Source organism: Jaculus jaculus, chromosome 12 (genome assembly GCF_020740685.1).
Source record: "Jaculus jaculus isolate mJacJac1 chromosome 12, mJacJac1.mat.Y.cur, whole genome shotgun sequence".
Classification (NCBI taxonomy): domain Eukaryota; kingdom Metazoa; phylum Chordata; class Mammalia; order Rodentia; family Dipodidae; genus Jaculus; species Jaculus jaculus.
In genome coordinates, this window is record NC_059113.1 from 51002527 (window position 1) to 51022982 (window position 20456).

The 20456-nt window shown below is 43.2% G+C and overlaps 1 protein-coding gene across 2 annotated transcripts in view; it reads left to right on the forward strand.

Moving 5' to 3' along the window:
• The window catches only part of Shc3 (SHC adaptor protein 3), a 144408-nt gene that overhangs the window by 37073 nt on the left and 86879 nt on the right, over positions 1-20456 (forward strand). For both annotated transcript variants that reach the window (XM_045131780.1, XM_004668365.2), the window contains exon 2: positions 19721-19791. In XM_045131780.1, coding sequence (XP_044987715.1) covers positions 19721-19791 — 71 coding nt within the window. The remainder of the gene's footprint in view (positions 1-19720; positions 19792-20456) is intronic.

The window sequence follows — 20456 nt, forward strand, 5'->3', positions numbered from 1 at the left end:
GAGAGTGGGCAGTAACTTCTGTTGTATCTGGACACCCTTCCCTTTTGCCTTCTCCCTTCTCTCCTTCCTTCCTTTCTCTTTCTTTTTTCCTCCCTCCTCCCCCTTCCTCCCTTCCTTCTTTCCTTTCTACCTTTTTTTTTTTTTTTACTTTGACAGGGTCATGGTACATATCCCAGGCTGCCCCAGAGTTACCTGCCTCAGTTTCCCAAGTGTTGGGATTCTATGCATGGTACCACCATGCCTGGCTTCTCTGGGTTTTCACTTTGGGGCAATGAAAAGGTTCTGGAATTTAAAGGTTGTCAAATTAAATAGTGGTGATAGTTGTATGACACTATGAACACAATAAAAATCATTGAGATTTATAGTTTACAAGTTTAAAATTTTCTGGCCTCTAAATTATACTTTGTCTTTATTCTTATTGTAACAGAATGCCAGAGAACATGCTATTTAGAAAGAAAACACATTTAAAAAATATTTTTATGTACTTATTTTTTAGCAAGGGGGTGAGGAGAAAAAGAGAATGAGCATGAAAGGGCCTCTTGCTGCTGCAAATGAATTCCAGACACATGTAACATTTTGTTCATCTGTCTTTACATGGTTATTGGGGAATCAAACGCAGGCCAGCAGGCCTTGAAAACGAGTGTCTTTAATCGCAGAACCATCTCTCCAGCCTCAAGAAAAATACATTTCTTACAGTTTTGGAGGCTGGGGTTGTCTAAGCCCAAGATGGTGTGCTTTTCTGCATGATAACACTGCATAGTGTAATCATGTGGTAAGAGAGGCAGTGTGTAAACTTAGCTTTCTCTTCTAAGGCCACTAATGTTATCCTTGTGACAGGGACATGTGATGTGTCTATAAAGGGTGATAGAACTTTTCATAGCTCTTGGATAGCCTACAACTCAGGAGTTAGGGCACCAGAAGCTCATAGCCACACAAAACTTCTACTGAGTCAGGGGTCTCCAGTGAAATTCATGAATTTCAATGAATAAAATCCATAGACCAGAGAGTGTTGTTTAGAAAGATTTTATTATACAGCTTGTAGAGATAGATGGTAGAACCCTCACACCAGGTGTTCATGGAAAGGGGACTCCTTTAGGGAAAAAAAACTGTGGAAGGGCTAGATTCTGTCTTAGGTCACTTCTCTCCCTACAGATACTTTTAGTTTACATAAATCAGAACAAAGTGTAGTCAACAGAGAACGTAAAGAGGCAGAAAGAAACAGACTCTACCATGAAGGGGGAGTTCCAGAGCTGAGATCCTGTGCCCCTGAGGGAGCAGATTCTTATTGTGAGGGAAGTGCTCTAGCCCAGAGCCTATGATTGGTCAGCTTAAACAACGACCAAGGCACTGGTTGGTCCATGATGTGTCCAGTACTGTACATGTTCCAGGCAAGCCTGCTAGGCAGGCTCTCTGACAGGAAACAGGAAGTAAGCTCTCCTCTCCACCATCTCTGGCCACCACTTTGGAACACTTCAGAGAGAATATTGCAGACTACAAAGGTACCTTTTCCTTGTCTGTCTACCTAGCCAAGGAAGCTATTTACTTCCTATAGTGTCTCAATGGGTGCCTCATTCCCATGACTACATCTAACCCCAGTTTCTTCCCAAAGGTCTTCTTTATACACTGTTATTCTGTGGACTTGGGGATTAAGTCTTCAACACATGGACTGTTGGAGGACACATTCCGACCTCCAAAATTGCATCATCATCAGTATCATAGCTAAGTCAATTAAACCAGGGATAAGTAAGTAAGAAGTTGACCCCTTCAAGGGTCTGAAGGCATACATCAATTAACTAGATAAAGAGGAGAGGAAAATTTTTTCTAAGAATTAGGAGTATAGTGTGAGGAGATCTTAGGAAGAAAGGCAGGAGGGACCATGAATTCTTTTCTTCTTTTTGTACCACGTATTATTGCCTTAGATTAGTTGGAAGGGGCTGCACAGTAACATTGCATAAATCTCCTTTTTTGCATGGGTGTGTACTGTTTGCATGCATGTTCATATGTGTGGGTGCATGTGTGTGGAGGTTAGAGGACAACCTCAGGTGTTGTTTCTCAGGAACATCATTTTTCTCATCCAATAGGCTGGACTAGCTGCTCAGTAAACTCTAAGGATCTTCTTCTTTATGATTCTCCAGTGCTGAGATTTCAAGAGCAAGCCTGCATTTTATGTGGGTCTTGGGGATCAAACTCAGGTCTGCATGCTTGTGAATCTTGCACTTTCCTGGCTGAGGGGGCCATTTCCTGGCCCCCAAATACATCTCATAAATGAAGTAATAAAGCACATTAAAAATGGCATTCATTCAGATAACAAAATGAAAACAACCCCCCACAGTCACATCCTGCAGAGCTGGCAAGTGGGGAGTGGGGGGAGGCATTCTATTCTCAATGACTGTGAGGGAATATGCAAATTAGTACAAGTGCTGTGGAAAGAATCATAGTTGATTTGAGCTGCTATAACAAAATGTCCAAGATTGGGTAGTTCATAGGCAATAAAAACTCACTGCTCACAGCTGGGAAGGTTGGAAAGTCCAAGATCAAGGTGTGGAGAGATTCAGTGTGTTTGAGGGTTCATTTCTTATAGATGGTGTCTCTTCTCTCTGTATGCACACAGTAAAGGGGGCCAAGAGTTCTCTGAGACCTTTTATCTGAACACTAATCTCATTCATGAAAGCTCTGCTTTTGTGAATCCATCACCTCCCACATTCTCCACCTCCTAGAACCATTGGTGTTAGATTTCAACATATGAATGTCGGATGGATGCAAACATTCACACCACAGTAGAAAGCAGATTGGAAATATCACAGCCATAGGCTCTTGGATGGGTAACCAATGTTCAGAATTCAGTATGTGAGACTTGCTTGGAACATGGCCAGAGCAGAGTGCCATGTCTGAAACCCACAGCCTCTTGGGTAATCCTCACTTCTATTCCTCCCACAGCTGAAGTCAGCAGTGAGCTGAAGGTCATGCAGTTAGCCACCCAGTGAGTCTTCTATCTAGGGCTGTGTGATTCCAAAGCCCACTGTTGTGTCCTATAAAGAAGAATACTAAAATATATGCATATTTTTAGGGCTTTGTCATTTGTCTGCCTAGGGGATATGACATATGCTTTGCATAGAAAGTCACTCCCCCAAAAGAGCAGAAGACAGAAAGAGTGAGTTGAAGTCACTGTCTTTCTACATGCTCAGCACATGGGATAATAATAATAAATGTTGAGTGATGAAATTGTGGGAGATTCAGGTTAAAAGTGCACATGCCAATTAATATTAATACCCAGAGGTCAGCTAACTAGCTCATAGAATATAATTTCATCTTAATATTATAGTTGGAAAACTCTGAGCATGTGATTCAGTTTAGAAAATATCAACTTACTGATTGATTAGAAAATGCATTTGTAGACCAAATTTCATGTGACTCATGTTAATGTCTGGGGTATCACTCTATACAGGAATAAGTGAGCATCTAGAAAGATAGAGAAATGTTGGGATTTGTAACAATAGCAATACAGGCTAGGTACCCACCTCTGACAGGTCATGGTACTCAGGGTCTCTTGCATGTGGGCAAGTGCTTTACTACTGAGCTATACCCCCTGCACAATTATTATTATTATTTTTTTGGAGGTAGGGTCTCACTCTAGCTCTGACTGACCTGGAATTCACTGTATTCTTAGGGTGGCCTCAAACTCATGGCAATCCTCCTACCTCTGTCTCCCGAGTGCTGAGATTAAAGGTGTGCACCACCCACATCCAGCCCCCCTGGCACAATTTTAAAAAATAATTTTTATGGGGAATCGTAATATATGAGCATACTACAAACTTTTCACATTCCCCTCAGGTTTTTCTCCTTTGTCCCCTTTTCCTACCCCATTTCACTAAACCCTTTTAGTGTGAGATAATCTCAGTCATACAAGATTACAAATAAAAGCCTACCCCCCTTCTTTCTTTGCTAAGATTCAGCTCTGCTTTCTCCTTTGTTGTTCTTACAAACCCTCAGACATTCCATTGCATCAACACAGCTGAGGGAAAGGCCTATTTATTTAATAGCAAAATGTCTAAACCCTAGAATAATTTTAGGGATACACAGTTGGACAGAGTTCCAGCATGCTACCTAACACAGACAAATCAGTGTTAATATGTAGAAGGAAAAGTTAATGAAGAAATTAAGAATCAGCCAGGGGTAGTGGCCCACAGTTTGAATCCCAGCACTTGGGAGGCAAAGGTAGAACTATTACTGAGAGTTTGAGGCCAGCCTGGAACTATATGGAGAGTTTCAGATCAGCCTGGGCTAGAGTGAGACCCTACCTCAGAAAAACAACAACAACAAAATTAATAATCATGAAATCCCCACATTGACAAATGAGTAACTTTAGTCTTTTTTGTTATTACTGGGGTGGGGTTCTCATTCTAATTGCTTGGACTAATAACTAGGAGTGGAGAGGAGTCTGTTTAGAGTATCTTTAACTTCATTAGCTCTTGGTGAATGCACTCACATGTATCTTGTACCATGACATGAAAAGCCTTAAGACTGTCCAGAAGAGCAGAGGCATGACTCTGCAGTGTGTGTGTGTGTGTGTGTGTGTGTGTGTGTGTGTGCGCGCGCGCGCACGTGCATGTGGTGGGTGGGTGGCACGTGTCTATACAAGCACATATATGTGAGTGTGGAGGCCAGAGTTAAAACAGTGGATGGCTTCGTCCATTACTCTCCACTTTATTTGCTGCAACAGAATCTCTCACTTGAGCTCAGAGCTCACCAGCAAAGCTAGTGTAGCTAGTCATCTTGCCCCCAGGATTCCGTCTCTACCTCCTGCAGATTAAGATTATGAGTAGCCATCATGTCCACCCAGCTTCTATGATGCTGTGGGATCTGGACTCTGGTTCCTACGCTTGTATGGCATGTGCTTCATCCACAGAGCATCTCCGCAGCCCTGGCTCTGGCTTTGCAGTTCTGAGTAACAAAATGTGTGAAAGGGAGCTGGGATTGTAAGATGGCTGGTTGGCTGGCTGGGGCTAGGTGCAGGGCCCTGGCTCAGCATTTTGGAGGCGAGCCGGAGTGTCTCGGTATTGGCAGGGTGGAAGGAGATGACAAGGCTAGGGATCCTTAGATTTATGTTTTCTCTCTTTTTGAGTTTTGGTAACATGACTTTCTTATATCCTCTGTGCCAAATGTTATGGCCTAAGAAAATTCCAAAAGACCTCATACAAGCAAAGAAGCCCATTGCTCCAGGGATGACTAAGATTGTCTGACAGTGTGACATTTGATGTACATGATTAGAAACCAGAGGAAGGGGTCTGGGAAATAGAGAATGCAGGAGGGGGATTCCAAGGCAGGAGGACTCACCTATGCAGAAATAGGAGGTAGGAAGGGACAGGAAGGGACATTTGCTTTGGCAGGAATATGCGCAGGTACTCGGCAGGAGAAAAGCAAGAGGTAGGTGAAGCCTAGATTACGTGTTTGTATCTGTGACCCCCATAAGTACAGGGTCTCACTCATCTTTCACTGTTGTCCCATTCAGCACTGGGATGAGTATCTGACCTGAAGTGGGGGGGGGGTGTCACTCAATGTTTGCTGAATGAATAATGAATGGTTTGCTAGCTTTGCTATAATTTGGATCTGAAGCATTCCTCCAACACTCAAGTCCTGGTCCCTAGCATGGTGCTAGTGGGTGATGGTAGAGCTGTTAGTGATTAAAGAAGGCAGGCACCTTCTGGAACATGCTCCTGTGTTAATGGACTTTCAGTGTGTCCTTTATTTTCAGCTAAAACTTTAGGTGCAAGCTGGGCATGTTCAGAGACAATCTTTTTTTTTTTAATTTTTAAAGTTTTTATTAGCATTTTCCATGATTATAAAAAAAAAATCCCATGGTAATTCCCTCCCTCCCCACCCCCCATACTTTCCCCTTTGAAATTCCATTCTCCATCATATTACCTCCCCATTACAATCATTGTACTTACATATATACAATATCAACCTATTAAGTACCCTCCTCCCTTCCTTTCTCTTCCCTTTATGTCTCCTTTTTAACTTATTGGCCTCTGCTACTAAGTATTTTCATCAGAGACATTCCTTTTTTAAAACATTTTTAAATATTTTACTTTTATTTAAGAGAGAGAGAAAGAATGAATGTGCCGGGGCCTCTAGCCACTGCAAACAAACTCCAGACACATGCACCACTGTGTGCATCCACGTTAAGTGGGTACTGGGGAACTGAACCTGGGTTCTTAGGCTTTATAGTCAAGCACCTTAACTGTGAAGCCATCTCTCCAGCTCTATCTTTGCTTTTCAAATTATGACCTTGCTTTAAGTTATGAGCATGCTTAGGAATGTATTCCTTGACTGAGCATGCTTAGGAATAGGCCTGTCCCTTTGAACAGGAATAGGCCCTCTGAATGAAATCCCCACTCTTCCTGTGTTTGGGGAGAGCCTTGCCTTGGAAATGACTCCTGTGCTTTCTCCTTCTTGCTGCAGGTAACACATCTTTCTTCATTCTTGTCTGTCTTATCTATACTTATTTCAGCTTTGCACTACCAAGACAAAACCATTATGTTCAGTTCCCTAACTTTTAAGAGGCAGGGCCAAATGGGAAATCTTTGGGTCACGGGGCTGTGTTCTCAGGATTGCAGAACCCCTTTCTCTTCCTGTTGTCCTGGATATAGGGAGCATCTGTGTTCTATACCACATGCTTCCACCGTGATGTAGCATGCTGCTTCACCACAGACCCAAAAGCAATGGGGTCCGTTGAGCATGGATTAGGACATTTAAACTGTGAGTCAAAATGAACAGACTGGTCTTGTTTAATGCAAGAAAGCAAGTGAGAGAGAGAGAATTGGCATGCCAGGGCTCTAGCCACTATAATCAAATTCCAGATGCGTGCAACACCTTGTGTGTATGCGTGACCTTACACACTTGCTTCATTTTGTGTCTGGCTTACATGGATCAGGAGAGTCAAACATGCATCCTTAGGCTTTGCAGGCAAGTGTATTAACTACTAAACCATCTCTCCAGACAAACCTTTCTTTTTGTAAGTTGATTATCGTGGGTATTTGTTATAGTAATGGAAAGCTGACCAACATAGGCTGGTCAGGAACAGAAAGAAGCTATTACATATGGTTGAGATATTGCTGTTCTCATTGCTGTGTCATAGGAATACCCTGCAGTTTGTTTATTCATACTCTGTTGTTGGGTACTAGCTTATTTTCCAGCTTGGGGCTCTGGTGAATTGTGCTATAGTGTGCTTTTTTGTACATTTTTGGGGGTGGTCATTGTGTTATTTCTGTGGGAGTGGAACTGCTGAGTCATGCCCATGTTACTTACACCCTGGAAGAAAATGCCAAACAGCTTTCTGAAGTGTTTCCCCAATTCATATTCCTATCACCAGTGAGTGAGCTCCTGCTGCCCCACCCTATGCCCACACGAGGCACTTCTCACCCAGTAGGTGTGTAGCATGGTCTCAGTGGTTTTGTTGTGCATCGGCCAGATGATCCAGAAGGTTGGTCACTTTCATTTGTGTATTGCCATTTCATATTACCTTAATTTGAACATCTGTGTTGAGGTTAGTATTTTAAAAAGCGAGCTTTAACATCTGGAGCTAACTAATAATATTCCAAGCCCAAGGAGGAACTGGCCCTGGCTGCTTGCTTTCATTATTTTCCCTGTTCCATAGCTAGTCCCTCCTTAGTGTTGACTGGGATGTTGCTTCCTGATTGTTTCTAGGTTAAAACACAGACTTAGCACTTATACTTGATTAACTCATTTATTACCAATGTCAAGTTTTCTTTTCTACTTACTTATTTTTGGTACAGGGTCTTGTATTTTGCTCAGGCTAGCCTTGAACTTGCTAAGTGGCTCAGGCTGTTCTAAAAAAAATGCTATCCTCCTGCCTTAGCCTCTGCTGGATAACTTGATCTTCTATATCATTTGTTGGATGTGAGGTGTTGGGATGTCTGAATCTGTCTTCCATGTCTCTTAAACTGTCCTTTCCTCTCCTGTCTCATTGCTGGTTTAGACACCCCTTGGTCTATGGCCTCCCACGTTGTGCAGCAGCAGCAAGCTTCAGGAACTGTTCAGCGCATGTAGGGATGACCTTGATTCTTCTAATCAATGTGCTTGCACCCCCCTCCCCCCCATGAGTGGTTCAGGAATCAGAATGGGCTCATCCGCTGATGACATTCTCTTGGGGAGTTTCTCTGTAGTTCTTTTTACTTGTTGGACCTCCTCTCCAGTCTTCTTCCGCATGCACGGCACCTGTTTCTTCCTTTTTAAGCCCCATTCTGATTGCCTGTTTCTCTTTTTGGGGGGAAGCCTTCATATGGCTGGTGCACTGACTTGCTGTTTCAGTTTTCCCTGAGTTAGAGAATCACTGACTCTCTATAAGTCTTCCAGTCTACTAGGGACTTGAGTAGAAAGGAAGCTGTCGAGTGCCTGCAGATTGTCAGCATCATCTAGAATCTGGGTTTGTTTCTAAACAAGAAAAAAAAAAACACTTTTCTTAGTCATGATGTATACCTATGTCCTGGGGTTCATTAAAACTACCTGCATTTTAGGGTGATGCCTGTTACTAGAGAAAGGATGGATCCTTGTCAGGCCTCATGGCCTGGGGAGCTGAGACCCATTCACATCTTCCTCAGAAGTCATCTCAGACAAACACTGATTAAGATAAAGGAGGCCCAGCATTTATGTTTAACATTTTTTTTTTTTAATCAAAGTGTTACAGGAAATGTTTTCATTGGGGCAATATAAATACTTGCATATTTACCACAGTTAGAGCTCAGACCACAGATCAAAATATGATCGCACCAATATCAGTTTGGTGAACCAATGAGTTTGCTGGAATTTCTTACAGGAGCATGGGTGAGTCAAAGGCAGTTGCGTCACTGGTGCTGGCTGTTGTCTCTCAGCCATGGCTGTATGATGAAGTGAGCCAGCTTCTTCTGCCACGATGACGTTTCCACTGGAATCTGCAAGCCTGAAATAAACCCTTTCCCCCCCCAAAAGCTGCTTATAGTCAGATGTTTGTCCCAGCAACAGGAAGGGAACTGCAACAGAATGATTGAGGAAGTCACATGACCTTGACCTCTGTCCCCCCACATACACATGTGCACCATACACATAGCACATGCACACACATATGCATGCCCACTACATATGCACTGAAGGTCAAGAAATGAATCTTTCCAACTCTATTGTACCAAATAGCCTTGCTTGGCAGGTAGTTGAGATCCAGAGTTAGAATCTGATGGAGAAGGTCTAGGTTGAAATCCCAGTACTTCCCCTGGCACTCATGCCCAGCCTCCACCTCTCAGAGGATTTAGCTCTTAGCCTGAAGTCTCAGGCCAGACAATCAGGCCGATTGCTCAAGCACTGTGGGTGGGGCAGCTCCTGAAGACTGCTTAACAAGCCCTCCAGAGGACTCTAGTGCACGTTCAAGTTAGCCACAGTGCTCATATCAGTTGATTTTATTTTACCTTTAGTGACTCTTGTGATTATTAGTAATTTGGTGATGATTTTTGTGGTTATATATGTCACATGTGGGTACACTTCTTTTGTAGAAATTCAGCCTATAAGACATAGAGTGAAAAGCAGAAGTCTCTGTTCACACAGAGCTTTAGAGCCCTTCTCAGTGGTCAACACTGTTTCCAGCTGGGTACCTGCCCTTTCCCCCTAGGTATATACATACATGCATCTTTTATTGTAACTTATCCTATTAAGATCAGGTTCAAGGAATCTCAAGTGATGCCTCATCTTCCTTTTGTAAGGACCTTTACAGATGGATTCTCATTGTGAAAATTCAAAATCAAGGCCAGGTCAAACACTAGTGCTCAAGACAACATATTTCTACCTCAGATCTCTTGCTACAGTTTGGATATGATTTAAGTGTCCTCCAGAAGTTCAGGTGTTGGAGCATGGTTCCTGCTAACGTTAGATGGTGAGACCTCTAGAAGAGGGGCCCAAAGGGAGCTCCTTAATCTATTGAAGGCATGCCCTTGGAAAGGACTCTGGGACCTCAGGCTCTTTCTGGCTTCCTGTTTCAAGTTGCAACACCTTCTTGCCACATATACTCCTACCATTGTCCTACATCTTGAGGTAACACAGCTGAGGGAGGGCCCTCACCCCATCCTGCACCATATTGCTTAGATTGCTAAATCTGTGAGCTAATAAACAAGCTCTCTCTCTCTCTCTCAGCCTGCCTCAGGTATTTCATTATCAACAAAAGATGGATCAATACCACTCCCTCAGAGAGAATTTAGAATGTTGACAGGACTGGACATGTCCCAGTGCCCAAAATGTTGGTACCTCCCTTTCCCTGAGAGAGAAGAGCATGATTATAACTGGAGTGATGGGTTGCAGGTCACAGAGAACAGTGACTCAGGTACTGGGCAGAAACCTCTGTGTCTTGGGACCCTGGAAGTTCCAAGCAACAGGACAGAGACTATCTTTTGTCCCTAAGTTACAAGGTTCCACAGGAGCTTCTGCAATTCTGCATCCTGGGCGACTCCTGGGAGGCAGCAGACACATGCTGTGATGACCCTTGCCGTCAGGATGCTTCATGGCCACCACTGACCGTGTCACCTGCCCAGGTCTCCATAGAGATGGCAGCTCATGACTTGAGCTCTCTGAGTCTGCAGGCCATGCCACAGCTATGACTCATCTTTCCCAGCTGGGACTTGGCTTCCTGCCCTTCCTCACATTTACTGCCTGATCACACTTGCAGTAGCGGAGAAGTCTGCATCAGCTCTTTTGTCATGACTTTTCTCTTGTGCTGTTATCATTCTTTTCTTATATGTCCAAGAAGTACCTTTCCTTATTTATTTTTCTCTTTCTTATGGATTAACTTTTTGTTCAGAGTCTTTTGTAAATCACAGCTCTTTTCCTGACGGCTCTCATTTCTTGCCTACACACTTCCATTATTCCTTTGAGTTCTTCAGCAAGCTAGCTCAGTTTATTCTATTGCTGACAGCCTCCTTTCTGTTGCAGAAGCTGCCTCTACCCCTTCATGTCTTGGCTTTTAATGGTTCCCATTCAAAAAGCCAATTTTATTCTGTACCCTTGAGTTATTATTTTTAATAACAGTGCTGTTAACACATACTCTATCAACTTTCCAATGGAAGCTTACAAAAACTTGATTAGGACTTTTTTTGTTGTTTGTTTTTTAAAATATCATGACCCTGAGTTTTCAGAGTCCACCATTATGCTTCCAGTTTCCCTGGATCTGGGAACTTTCTGATACCCTAAGTGACAGCTCTGTGTCTATGGCTTACTGTGGGAAACAGGAGTCAAGAAGCTGTCCTCTTTGAAGCCCTTCAGGGTCTTCCTGAGTCTGAAGAACTAAAACACACCAAGACATAAGCCACTTTCAGCTGTGAACTGTAGCTGAGCCCTCAGTCATGAGAACCAGGACTAAAGGGGACAAATAATATTATTCATGATATTGTTTGGGGAGGGTGTCTCCATGACCTTTGGGGTTCCAGCTTCTCGGCCACTTAGTTGAGGAACTGAAGAAGTAGACATAGCAGTGAACAATGAAAGGTCAAAGCAAGGGAGTGAGAGACTCCATTAGATGGCTCAGGAGCCTTGAGTTCTATTCTCAGTTCTTTCCATGAGTCCACATTGAAGGAGGAGCCTGATCTCAGGGGAAGGAATGAGGTGGATCATCACCCCAATTGATAGTCTGTTATATAATTTTGATGACCTGTGTGTATACAGGCATATGTCCCATAGTAATAAGTGTATGTATGCACAGTTATGCATATGCATGAGATGCTAAATAGGGCCTTTTCCCTGACTGGTCACTTTGTGGACAGATTGGCCTTCCCTGTGCTTGCATCCAACTTGTGTCTAGACTGGCCTTTCTCGTCCCTCCTACCAGGATGTGCCAGAACACAAATTACCCACAGGAGGAGAGGTGCCAGGTGTTGTCTTACAGGGAAGGGGTTGAAAAAATTTTTTTTCAAGGGGAGGTGCCCTAGATTGCTTGGTTTCCTACACTTGTATGCATCAATATCTTAAGTCACAAGGCATGCTGGGTGCTATGGGAGGTACTTGCACTGACAACTAAAAGCAGTTCTCATTACCCTGTTCAAATAAGGAAACTGTCTCAAAGATAATTAATGGGAAGACCAAAAAAAAAAAAAAAATCCTAAAAAAAAACTAGTTAAAAAGTTGAACTTTAAGGTTTGAGCTTCTGTAGCCAGAAGCATGCACTGGCTGAAAAAACATGGATTCAGATGGGTCTCTGTAAAGATAAAGGGCAAGCTTAATGATCTGGAACCTTTTGGACTATACAGCTATCAGGGAGCTTGGAATTTACACTGCTAGAAAGGTCCCACATGTAGGGCTGCTCAGGCTGCTGGCCCAGGGACCACACTTGGAGAGCATCAGTCCCTGACTCTGCACTTCCAGGAATGGTGCTGTGTGCTTTCCGTCTCTTTGAGTCTCCAGAAACTTCTCTTTAATCCTGGCTTGGCATGTTTGCTTTGTTGTTCCATATGGCAGCTTTCATGGGCATGGTGAGTGAACTCTTTTTAGTCTGACTGGTAAATCCATTTCCGAGACAGCAAGACGAGGTGCACTCAGTTTCTGTCAGAGATCCTCGTACGTGCAGACATGTGCTTACCAACTGACAAGACTGACGTAGGCATTCTTATTTGTGATGACCAAACAAAGGCTGACATTATCAGTAGCTACATTTTCAAAACTGCTTTAATACTTCAGAGTCTTGTGGTGGTGGGGAGTAATGGCATACTATATAAAGTGATTGTCTTGCAAGTGTGAGAATCTGAGCTTGGATCCCCAGAACCCATGTAGAATCAGATGCAATAGTGTCTATGTCTTGTGTATTTCAGTGCTTTTGTCAGTGAAATATTTGCTTCCCTATTATATTCTTGTTCTGTTTACCTAGCATTTGACTGATATAGAATATGTTTTCTCAGTATTTCATCCGTAATGTTATTTAACATACAAATATTTTTCATCAATACAACAGGTTTCAACTAGCAGAATTGAACCATTGGTGATTCTTGTCACCAAGGGGGTTGGTTCCATTACCGATGCTCCTTTTTCCTGTGTCTTCTAATTGTGCATGTTCTATTTTCATGCCTTGTTTTCCCTGTCTGTGTTGGCTTTTTCCTTTTTCTCTCTGGTAGTTTTGGAAGTGGATCTTTTTGTTTTTATTTTGGTAGTGGCTGATAATTATTTTACATGCACATTTGAAGGTATCTTTTCTGCTACTCCCTAGAAGTAGTCACGTCAGGACCAACCTCCTTGAGACACGCCCGTCCTCTGAACACAGCAACTCCTCTGTATCTGTGCCTACAACCATGTTGACCACACACACCTTCCCTGTATCTCTCCCTACCACCCACTCACCTTCCCTGTATCTCTTCCTATCATCCACTCACATTCTCTGTATCTTTCCTTACCATCCACTCACCTTCCCTGTATCTCTCTGTACCATCCACTCACCATCTTTGTATCTCTCCCTACCATAAACTCACTTTCCCTGTATCCTCTCTGCCATCACACACCTTCCCTTTATCTCCTCCTACCACCCACTCACCTTCCCTGTATTTCTCCCTACCATTCACTCCCCTTCCCTGTGTCTCTCCCTGCCATCCACACACCTTCCTTTTATCTCTCCCTACCATCCACTCAGCTTCCCTGTACCTGCTCCCCACTGTCCATGTTGACAACTTCTGAGATTTCAGTTTGTGATTATGGTTAAAAATACATATTTCAATTATGCATATTATTAAGGCAAATAGCATATCCATAATTTTTAGTATGGTAGGATCTGTTGTTTGTGTGTGTGTGCATGTTTGTGTGTGAGTGGGCACACACATGCCATGGCTTGTGTAGAGGTCAGAGAACAATTTTCAGGGTCAATCCTTGCCTTCCACCTTTACTTTTTTAAATGCTAAGCTATTTTTTTTGTATTTGTTTATTTACATATATGAGAGAGAGAGAGAGAGAGAGAGAGAGATATGGAACAGGCGCTCCAGGGCCTCTAGCCACTGCAAAGGAACTGCAGACACATGTGCTACTTTGTTCATTTGGGTTTAGGTGGGATCTGGGAAATTGAACCTGGGTCTTTTGGCCTTGTAGGCAAGCATCTGAACCACAAAGCCATCTCTGTAGCCCCACTTCCACCTCTTTGAGGGAGTGTCTCCTTTTTCACCTCTGTGTTCGTCAGGCTAGCTGGCCTGTAAGCTTGCAGGAGAATCTCTTTCTGTACCTTCCTTCTTGCTGTGTGTGAGCTGGCATTACAGACACTTATGCTATACTGTCTGGTTACATGGGCCATGGGGATCTGAACTCAGGTCCTCATGCTTATGCAGCAAGCACTTTCTCTACTGAGCCTTCTCCCCAGCCCCTGCACTGGTAACCCTTGTTGATTCTTGTGTTTCTGTAGCCCACATCCTCTCTGTGTTGTGTTCCTAACATCTCTGAATGTTTCTTGGTGAGAGCGTGTGGGGGCAGTTAGCTTTCAGTCTTCACTTTGCCCTCCCACAGGAGTGCTGTTGGGGTGGGGAGAGTCCTGGCTGGGTGTGTATCATCCTCCCACTTGGACGGTGTCCTTTGTCTTCGTGCGTTTGGGGCTGAACAAGAACTTTAGTGTGGCTTCCTCCTTTGAAATTCATTTAGATTTTTCTCCCACGCATGAGTATCAAAGGAAAATTTACTTTGGCACATAGAAAGGATCCACATTTATTTGATGTTTTGATGCATGCATGTATTCTGTAATGTTCAAATCAAGTCAAGCATGTATATTTCCTATAAGTTATCATTTTCTTGATGGTAGAAATATTCAGACTTGTTTCTTCTAATTTCGTAAGAACACACAGCATGTTATCATCATCTGGACAGACCCCGTTGTGTGGTAGATGGTCTGCCTCTGTGAAGAATGTCACTGCTGTCTTGACAGGACAGGGGCTGCATGGAGTCTGCAGACGGCTGTGGGCAGTATGGCATTTTACTCTCCCCATCTGTGAATAAGGGATGTCTTCCAACGTTTCTGTGTCTTCGGTTTCATTCATAAATATAGAGAGAGAGATCCTTCACCTCTTTGGCTTAATTGTTGCTTTTATGGGGTGACTAAATCAATGAGACTGGTTTCTTGATTTCTTTTCAGTTTTGTGTGTAGGAATGCTCCTGGCTTTTTTCTTTTTTTCCCCTCTCAAGGTGGGGTCTTGCTGTAGCCCAGGCTGATCTGGAATTCACTATGTAGTCCCAAGGTGGCCTTGAACTCTTGAACTCACAGCAATCCTCTTACCTCTGCCTCTGGAGTGCTGGGATTAAAAGCGTGTGCCACCTTGCCTGCCTGCTACTGGCTTGTGTATGTTGATTTTGTATTCTGCAATTTTGCTGGATTTATGAGTTCTAATAAGTATGTGTGTGTGTGCATGTGTGTGTTGTCTTCAATCTTTTCTCTACATGAGATCATATCCTCTGCCGACAGTGACAATCTTACTTCCTCCTTTCCAGTTTGGATGCTTTGTGTCTCATTGTCTTGCCTGATTGCTCTAGCTGGAACTTCCAGCATAGTGTTCAACAAAAGTGACCGAAGTGTACATCCAGGCAAGTGCTCTATCACTGAACTATGACCCCTGTTCTCTCTCTCTCTTAAATTTTTTTTTCTTTATTTGAGGGAGAGAGAGAAAGAGGCGGATAGAGAGAATGAATGGGCGCTCCAGGGCCTGTAGCCACTGCAAACGAACTCCAGATGCATGTGCCACCTTGTGCATCTGGCTTATGAGTGTACTGGGGAATTGAACCTGGGTCCTTAAGCTTCATAGCAACATGCCTTAAGTGCTAAGCCATCTCTCTAGACCTTTTTCTCTTTTTTGAACCAGGGACTTACTGTAGCCCAGGCTGGACTTGAACTCAAGGTGCTGCTCCTACCTCAGCCTCCCTAGTGCAGGGATTGAAGGTATGTGCCACCATGCCTGATCCCAGCTCTCTTTTTAACTCTTATTTGGAGACAGGGTCTCACAAAGTTGTCCAGACTGGCCTTGAACTTATTCTGTAGCCTGAGGCAGGCCTTGAATTTGCAGTCTTCTTTCCTTTGCTTCCTAAGTAGCTGGAACTCCAAGCCTGTGCTCCTGGGTCCAGCTTGTCTTACACATGCTCTCCATTTGTTTGTCTCCTGGGATTCTATGTGACACAGAGATCCTAGTGCCAAGATTTTACACTGTCCTTTGCATTTTGATTGCTCTGGCATGGGTATGTTTTCATGGGCGCCACTGTTCAGCTTTTATGACTTTTGGACTTTGAGTATCACAGGAGCCAGGGGCTGATTTTCCATTTAATTTATACCACTGTGGTGGTTTGATTCAGGTGTCCCCCGTAAACTTAGGTGTTCTGAATGCTGGGTTCCCAGCTGATAGCGATTTTGAAATTAATTCCTCCTGGAGGCAGTATTGTTGGGGATGGGATGATGGATATTATAGCCAGTTTCCCCTTGCCAGTGTTTGGCCCACTCTCCTGTTCTTGTCGTCCACCTGATGTTGGGCAGGAGGTGATGTCTACCCTCTGCTTAGGCCATTTTTTCCCCTGCCATTATGGAGCTTCCCCTTGAGTCTGTAAACCAAAATAAACCTTTTTTTCTCCCACAAGCTGCTCTTGGTTAGTGATTTCTGCCAGCAATGCAAACCTGACTGCAACAACCATGAACCAACCATTTTTTTCTCTGCTAGTAAATATCAGGTAGACATGAAATGAAAACACTCTATCATTCCTAACATTGAACAAAGCATTGAAAAGTTCTTTGGCTAGCTGTTGAGATGGCTCAGTGGTTAAGTCTGCTTCTTGCACAAGCCTGAGACTGCAGATGCCACATAAAACAACAGGGTGTGACCTTACATGCCCAGTGTAACCCAGTGTGACTGGGTGTGATAGAGCCCAATAGGGGAGCAGAGACCGGCGAGTTGATAGAGCCCCACAAGCTCCAGAAACACTAGAAAGAGACTCCGGCTCAAAAAAAAATTACCAAATGTAACAATGATGGAGAGGGACATTCAACGTTTCACTCTGGCCACTTCAAATGAGTGAGCCCTGTCCCAGGCAAGTGTATGGCATGCCACGAGGGCACATACATGTACATACCATACACACACACACACACACACACACACACAAGCAAAAAAAAAAAAAAAAAAGCTTTGACATATACCATGCAAATGCAGGCTACAATATAAAGTGTCAAATAGAACTCAAATAGGTTTTGCACAAAATGTTTTAAAATTTATATGGAAAATATGTGCAAGAAATAAGAACTGACAAATGAGGCACTATAGCTTGGTGTACAGAGGTGGATAGAGACTTTGGAACTTATGTCCACAAAGGTAGCAGTGAATTCAGAAAAAAGCAATGGGGCTGATATACATAGCCGTCCATCTGGAGGCTGCCTGACAGGCCTCACGGTTTCCTATGCAGACAAATATATTCCAAGTGGAGGGATAGCTAAGTGGAAAATATTTTTTAAAAAACACACTAAGCAATAAATAATAAAGAAATGTTGCTAAATTAAAATTCAGTGGTGCATTTGTAAGAAAATATTTTAAAACAGGATCAGATACTCAGAGGCCATACTAAAATGATCAAAATAAGTGCTCACAGTAATTCCCATGGTGATAGACCATGTTATTCATGGGAATACTCTCCTGGTGGGGAAGGTTCTCATAACTGTAATGGTGGCATAAGTCTATCCTACTCTTCAGTTTCCACACAACCCTGACATTCCAATTTCATAGAAGGCGACAGTGATTGTGTATGTACAGCATTTTTTAAAAAGCTTTTTCTTATTGAGAACTTCCATGAATATAAACAATATACTATGATCATAATCCCCCTGCCACCACCCTTACTTTTCCTGTCCCAAATCCCCCCTCCACCTAATCCTTTCTCCATTCCAACAAGTCTCTCCTCTATTTTGTTGTCATTATTTTCCCCCTCCTATTATGCATTTCTTGTGTAAGTAGTGCCGGCCACTGTGAGGTCATGAGAACCATGTCCATTTTGTGTCTGGAAAACATTATTGTAAGCATCCTCCCCTTTCTTTGGCTCTTAGATTCTTTCTGCTACCTCTTCCACAGTGGCCCCTGAACCTTGGAGGGCATGCTAAAGTTGTGTTAGTGCTGAGCATTCCACTGCCACTTCTTCTCCGCACTTTGATGAGTTTTTGTTTTGTTTGTTTGTTTTTGAGGTAGGGCCTCACTGTAGCTCAGGCTGACCAGGAATTCACTGTGTAGTTCAGAGTGGCCTTGAATTCACAGCGATCCTTCTACCTCTTCCTCCCAAGTGCTAGGATTAAAGGCATGTGCCACCACTCTTGGATTTTGATGAATTTTGAGTCTGCCTAGTGGTCATCACCATCTGAAAAGAAAAGCTTCTCTAATGGGCATAAACATAAGTATTTAGTGGGTAGTTTGGTGGGCATCATATATCTATTTAGCCAAGCAGAAGTAGTAGCTTCTGCCACTAGGGCTTTTGACCTTCCAAGCCATGGGCTTTTCATTAGGATTTCAGTACCAGGGAGGATTCCCCCCTCCCCCCGCCTCCATGGAATGGGCCTCAAGTCCAATCAAAGAGTGATTAGTTAGTTTCCTTTATAACAGACATGCCACTGTTGTACCAGTAAGCACATTTGGCCTGGCTGGCCAGCTGTAAAGCATGCAGAGTCTATTAATAGGATGCATAGATCTTTCCAGCATCCTGGCTGCTAGTGCATTGTTTGTTGTGGTATTCTCAGAACTCCCCAATGCAGCTCGTGGTAGTGCCAAGTGTCTGCAGTGGTGGTGCTGGTGATGACACTTCCACAGTGGTGGTGCTGGGGGCCTACAACCCAGGGCACTGTGTGCTGGACACTCACATGACTCTGTGCTGGACACTCACATCACTGTGTGTTGGACACTTGCATCACTCTGTATGCTGGGTAGTGAATGTTATTCACTTGGTCACATTAGGCATGTGCTTTGTATGACTTGGCGGGGTGGCTGTGGTAGCTAGTGGCTTTGGTGATGGTGGTCACCACACAACTGTGTGACATCTGCTTCATTACAAGAATCGATGATATTGGGTGATACAGTCACTCCATAGTGCCTTGAAAAACATACATCTAAATGAAATGAAAATACCAACAGATTTTAGGAAAGTCAAGTGCAGTGCCAATGTAGACATTGGAAAATTTTCTTATGAATGAGAGTTATGGCTTTATTAATTTTTAAGAATATTACTTTTTTTTTGTTTTTTTGAGGTGGGGTCTCACTCTAGCTCACATCAGGACATCAGGCTGACCTTGAATTCACTATGTATTCTCAGGGTATCCTCGAATTTATGGTGATCCTCCTACCTCTGCCTCCTGAGTGCTGAGATTAAAGGTGTATGCCACCACACCTGGCTTCAGAATACTTAAAAAAAAAAGCCTTATTTATTTTAGAGAGAGAGAAAGAGGCAGATAGAGAGAGAATGGGTGCACCAGTGCCTTCAGCCACTGCATACAAACTCCAGATGCATGCACTACCTTGTGCATCTGGCTTTGCAGGCAACTGCCTAATCTCTAAGCCCAAGTTATGGTTTTAATAGGGACAGAACAATACTTTCCCATAGAATTTAAAGATAAAATATGATGTAAGAAGTGAGTATTGCTTCCAAAAATGCCCTTGATAGCATCAGGAGTTTTTCTCTTTCTCTCAGCTCCCAGGGATCATGACACATGTTTTTTTCTTTGCAGTATTTGGGGTGCATTGAAGTTCTGCGCTCAATGAGGTCCCTGGACTTCAGCACAAGGACACAAATCACCAGGTAAGACTTCTTGGAGTTTTGCCTCTGAATAAAAGATTTCAAAGGTCACATCCTAGAAACTATTGTAAGGCAGGTCCCCTCTGGTACCGGGGGCTGGTGATGGTGTGTCAGGATGTGAGTGTGCCTACACATGGTGTCCTCTGGTCAAGAACTCCATGAGGGGTATTAGCCCTTCCAAACTCTCTTTATAATTAAGCAGCTTGGGGCTTATGCTGCCTCTGTAAAATAGGCACCTCGAATGCAATGATATTAAAGTTAACTGAGCCATGTTGCTTTTGAAAAACAAAAATCAAGACTTCAAGAGAGAAGTTCCAACCATACACACCAAGGATCAATTGTTAGGATTAGAAGTAGACATATTCACATGAGAAGATTCATTTATGAAGAAAACTGATTTTATAAAGTATGGTCATCTGGAACATCTTAGTTCTTTATCAATTTTTTATAGCTAGTGTACAAAATTGGCTTAATTGTGACATTTTCACACTTGTATATCATTGCATTTTGTTGACATTCATCCTGCTTCTCTCTCTTGTCCCTTTCCCATCACAGTTGTCCCAATGTCCCTCCAAAATAGTCTTTTTTGTACTTGTTTTTCCTCCTCATCGCACTTCTTGTTCCCCTCCCCAATCCCACTAGTCCTCTTCCCACACATAGTCCCTCTT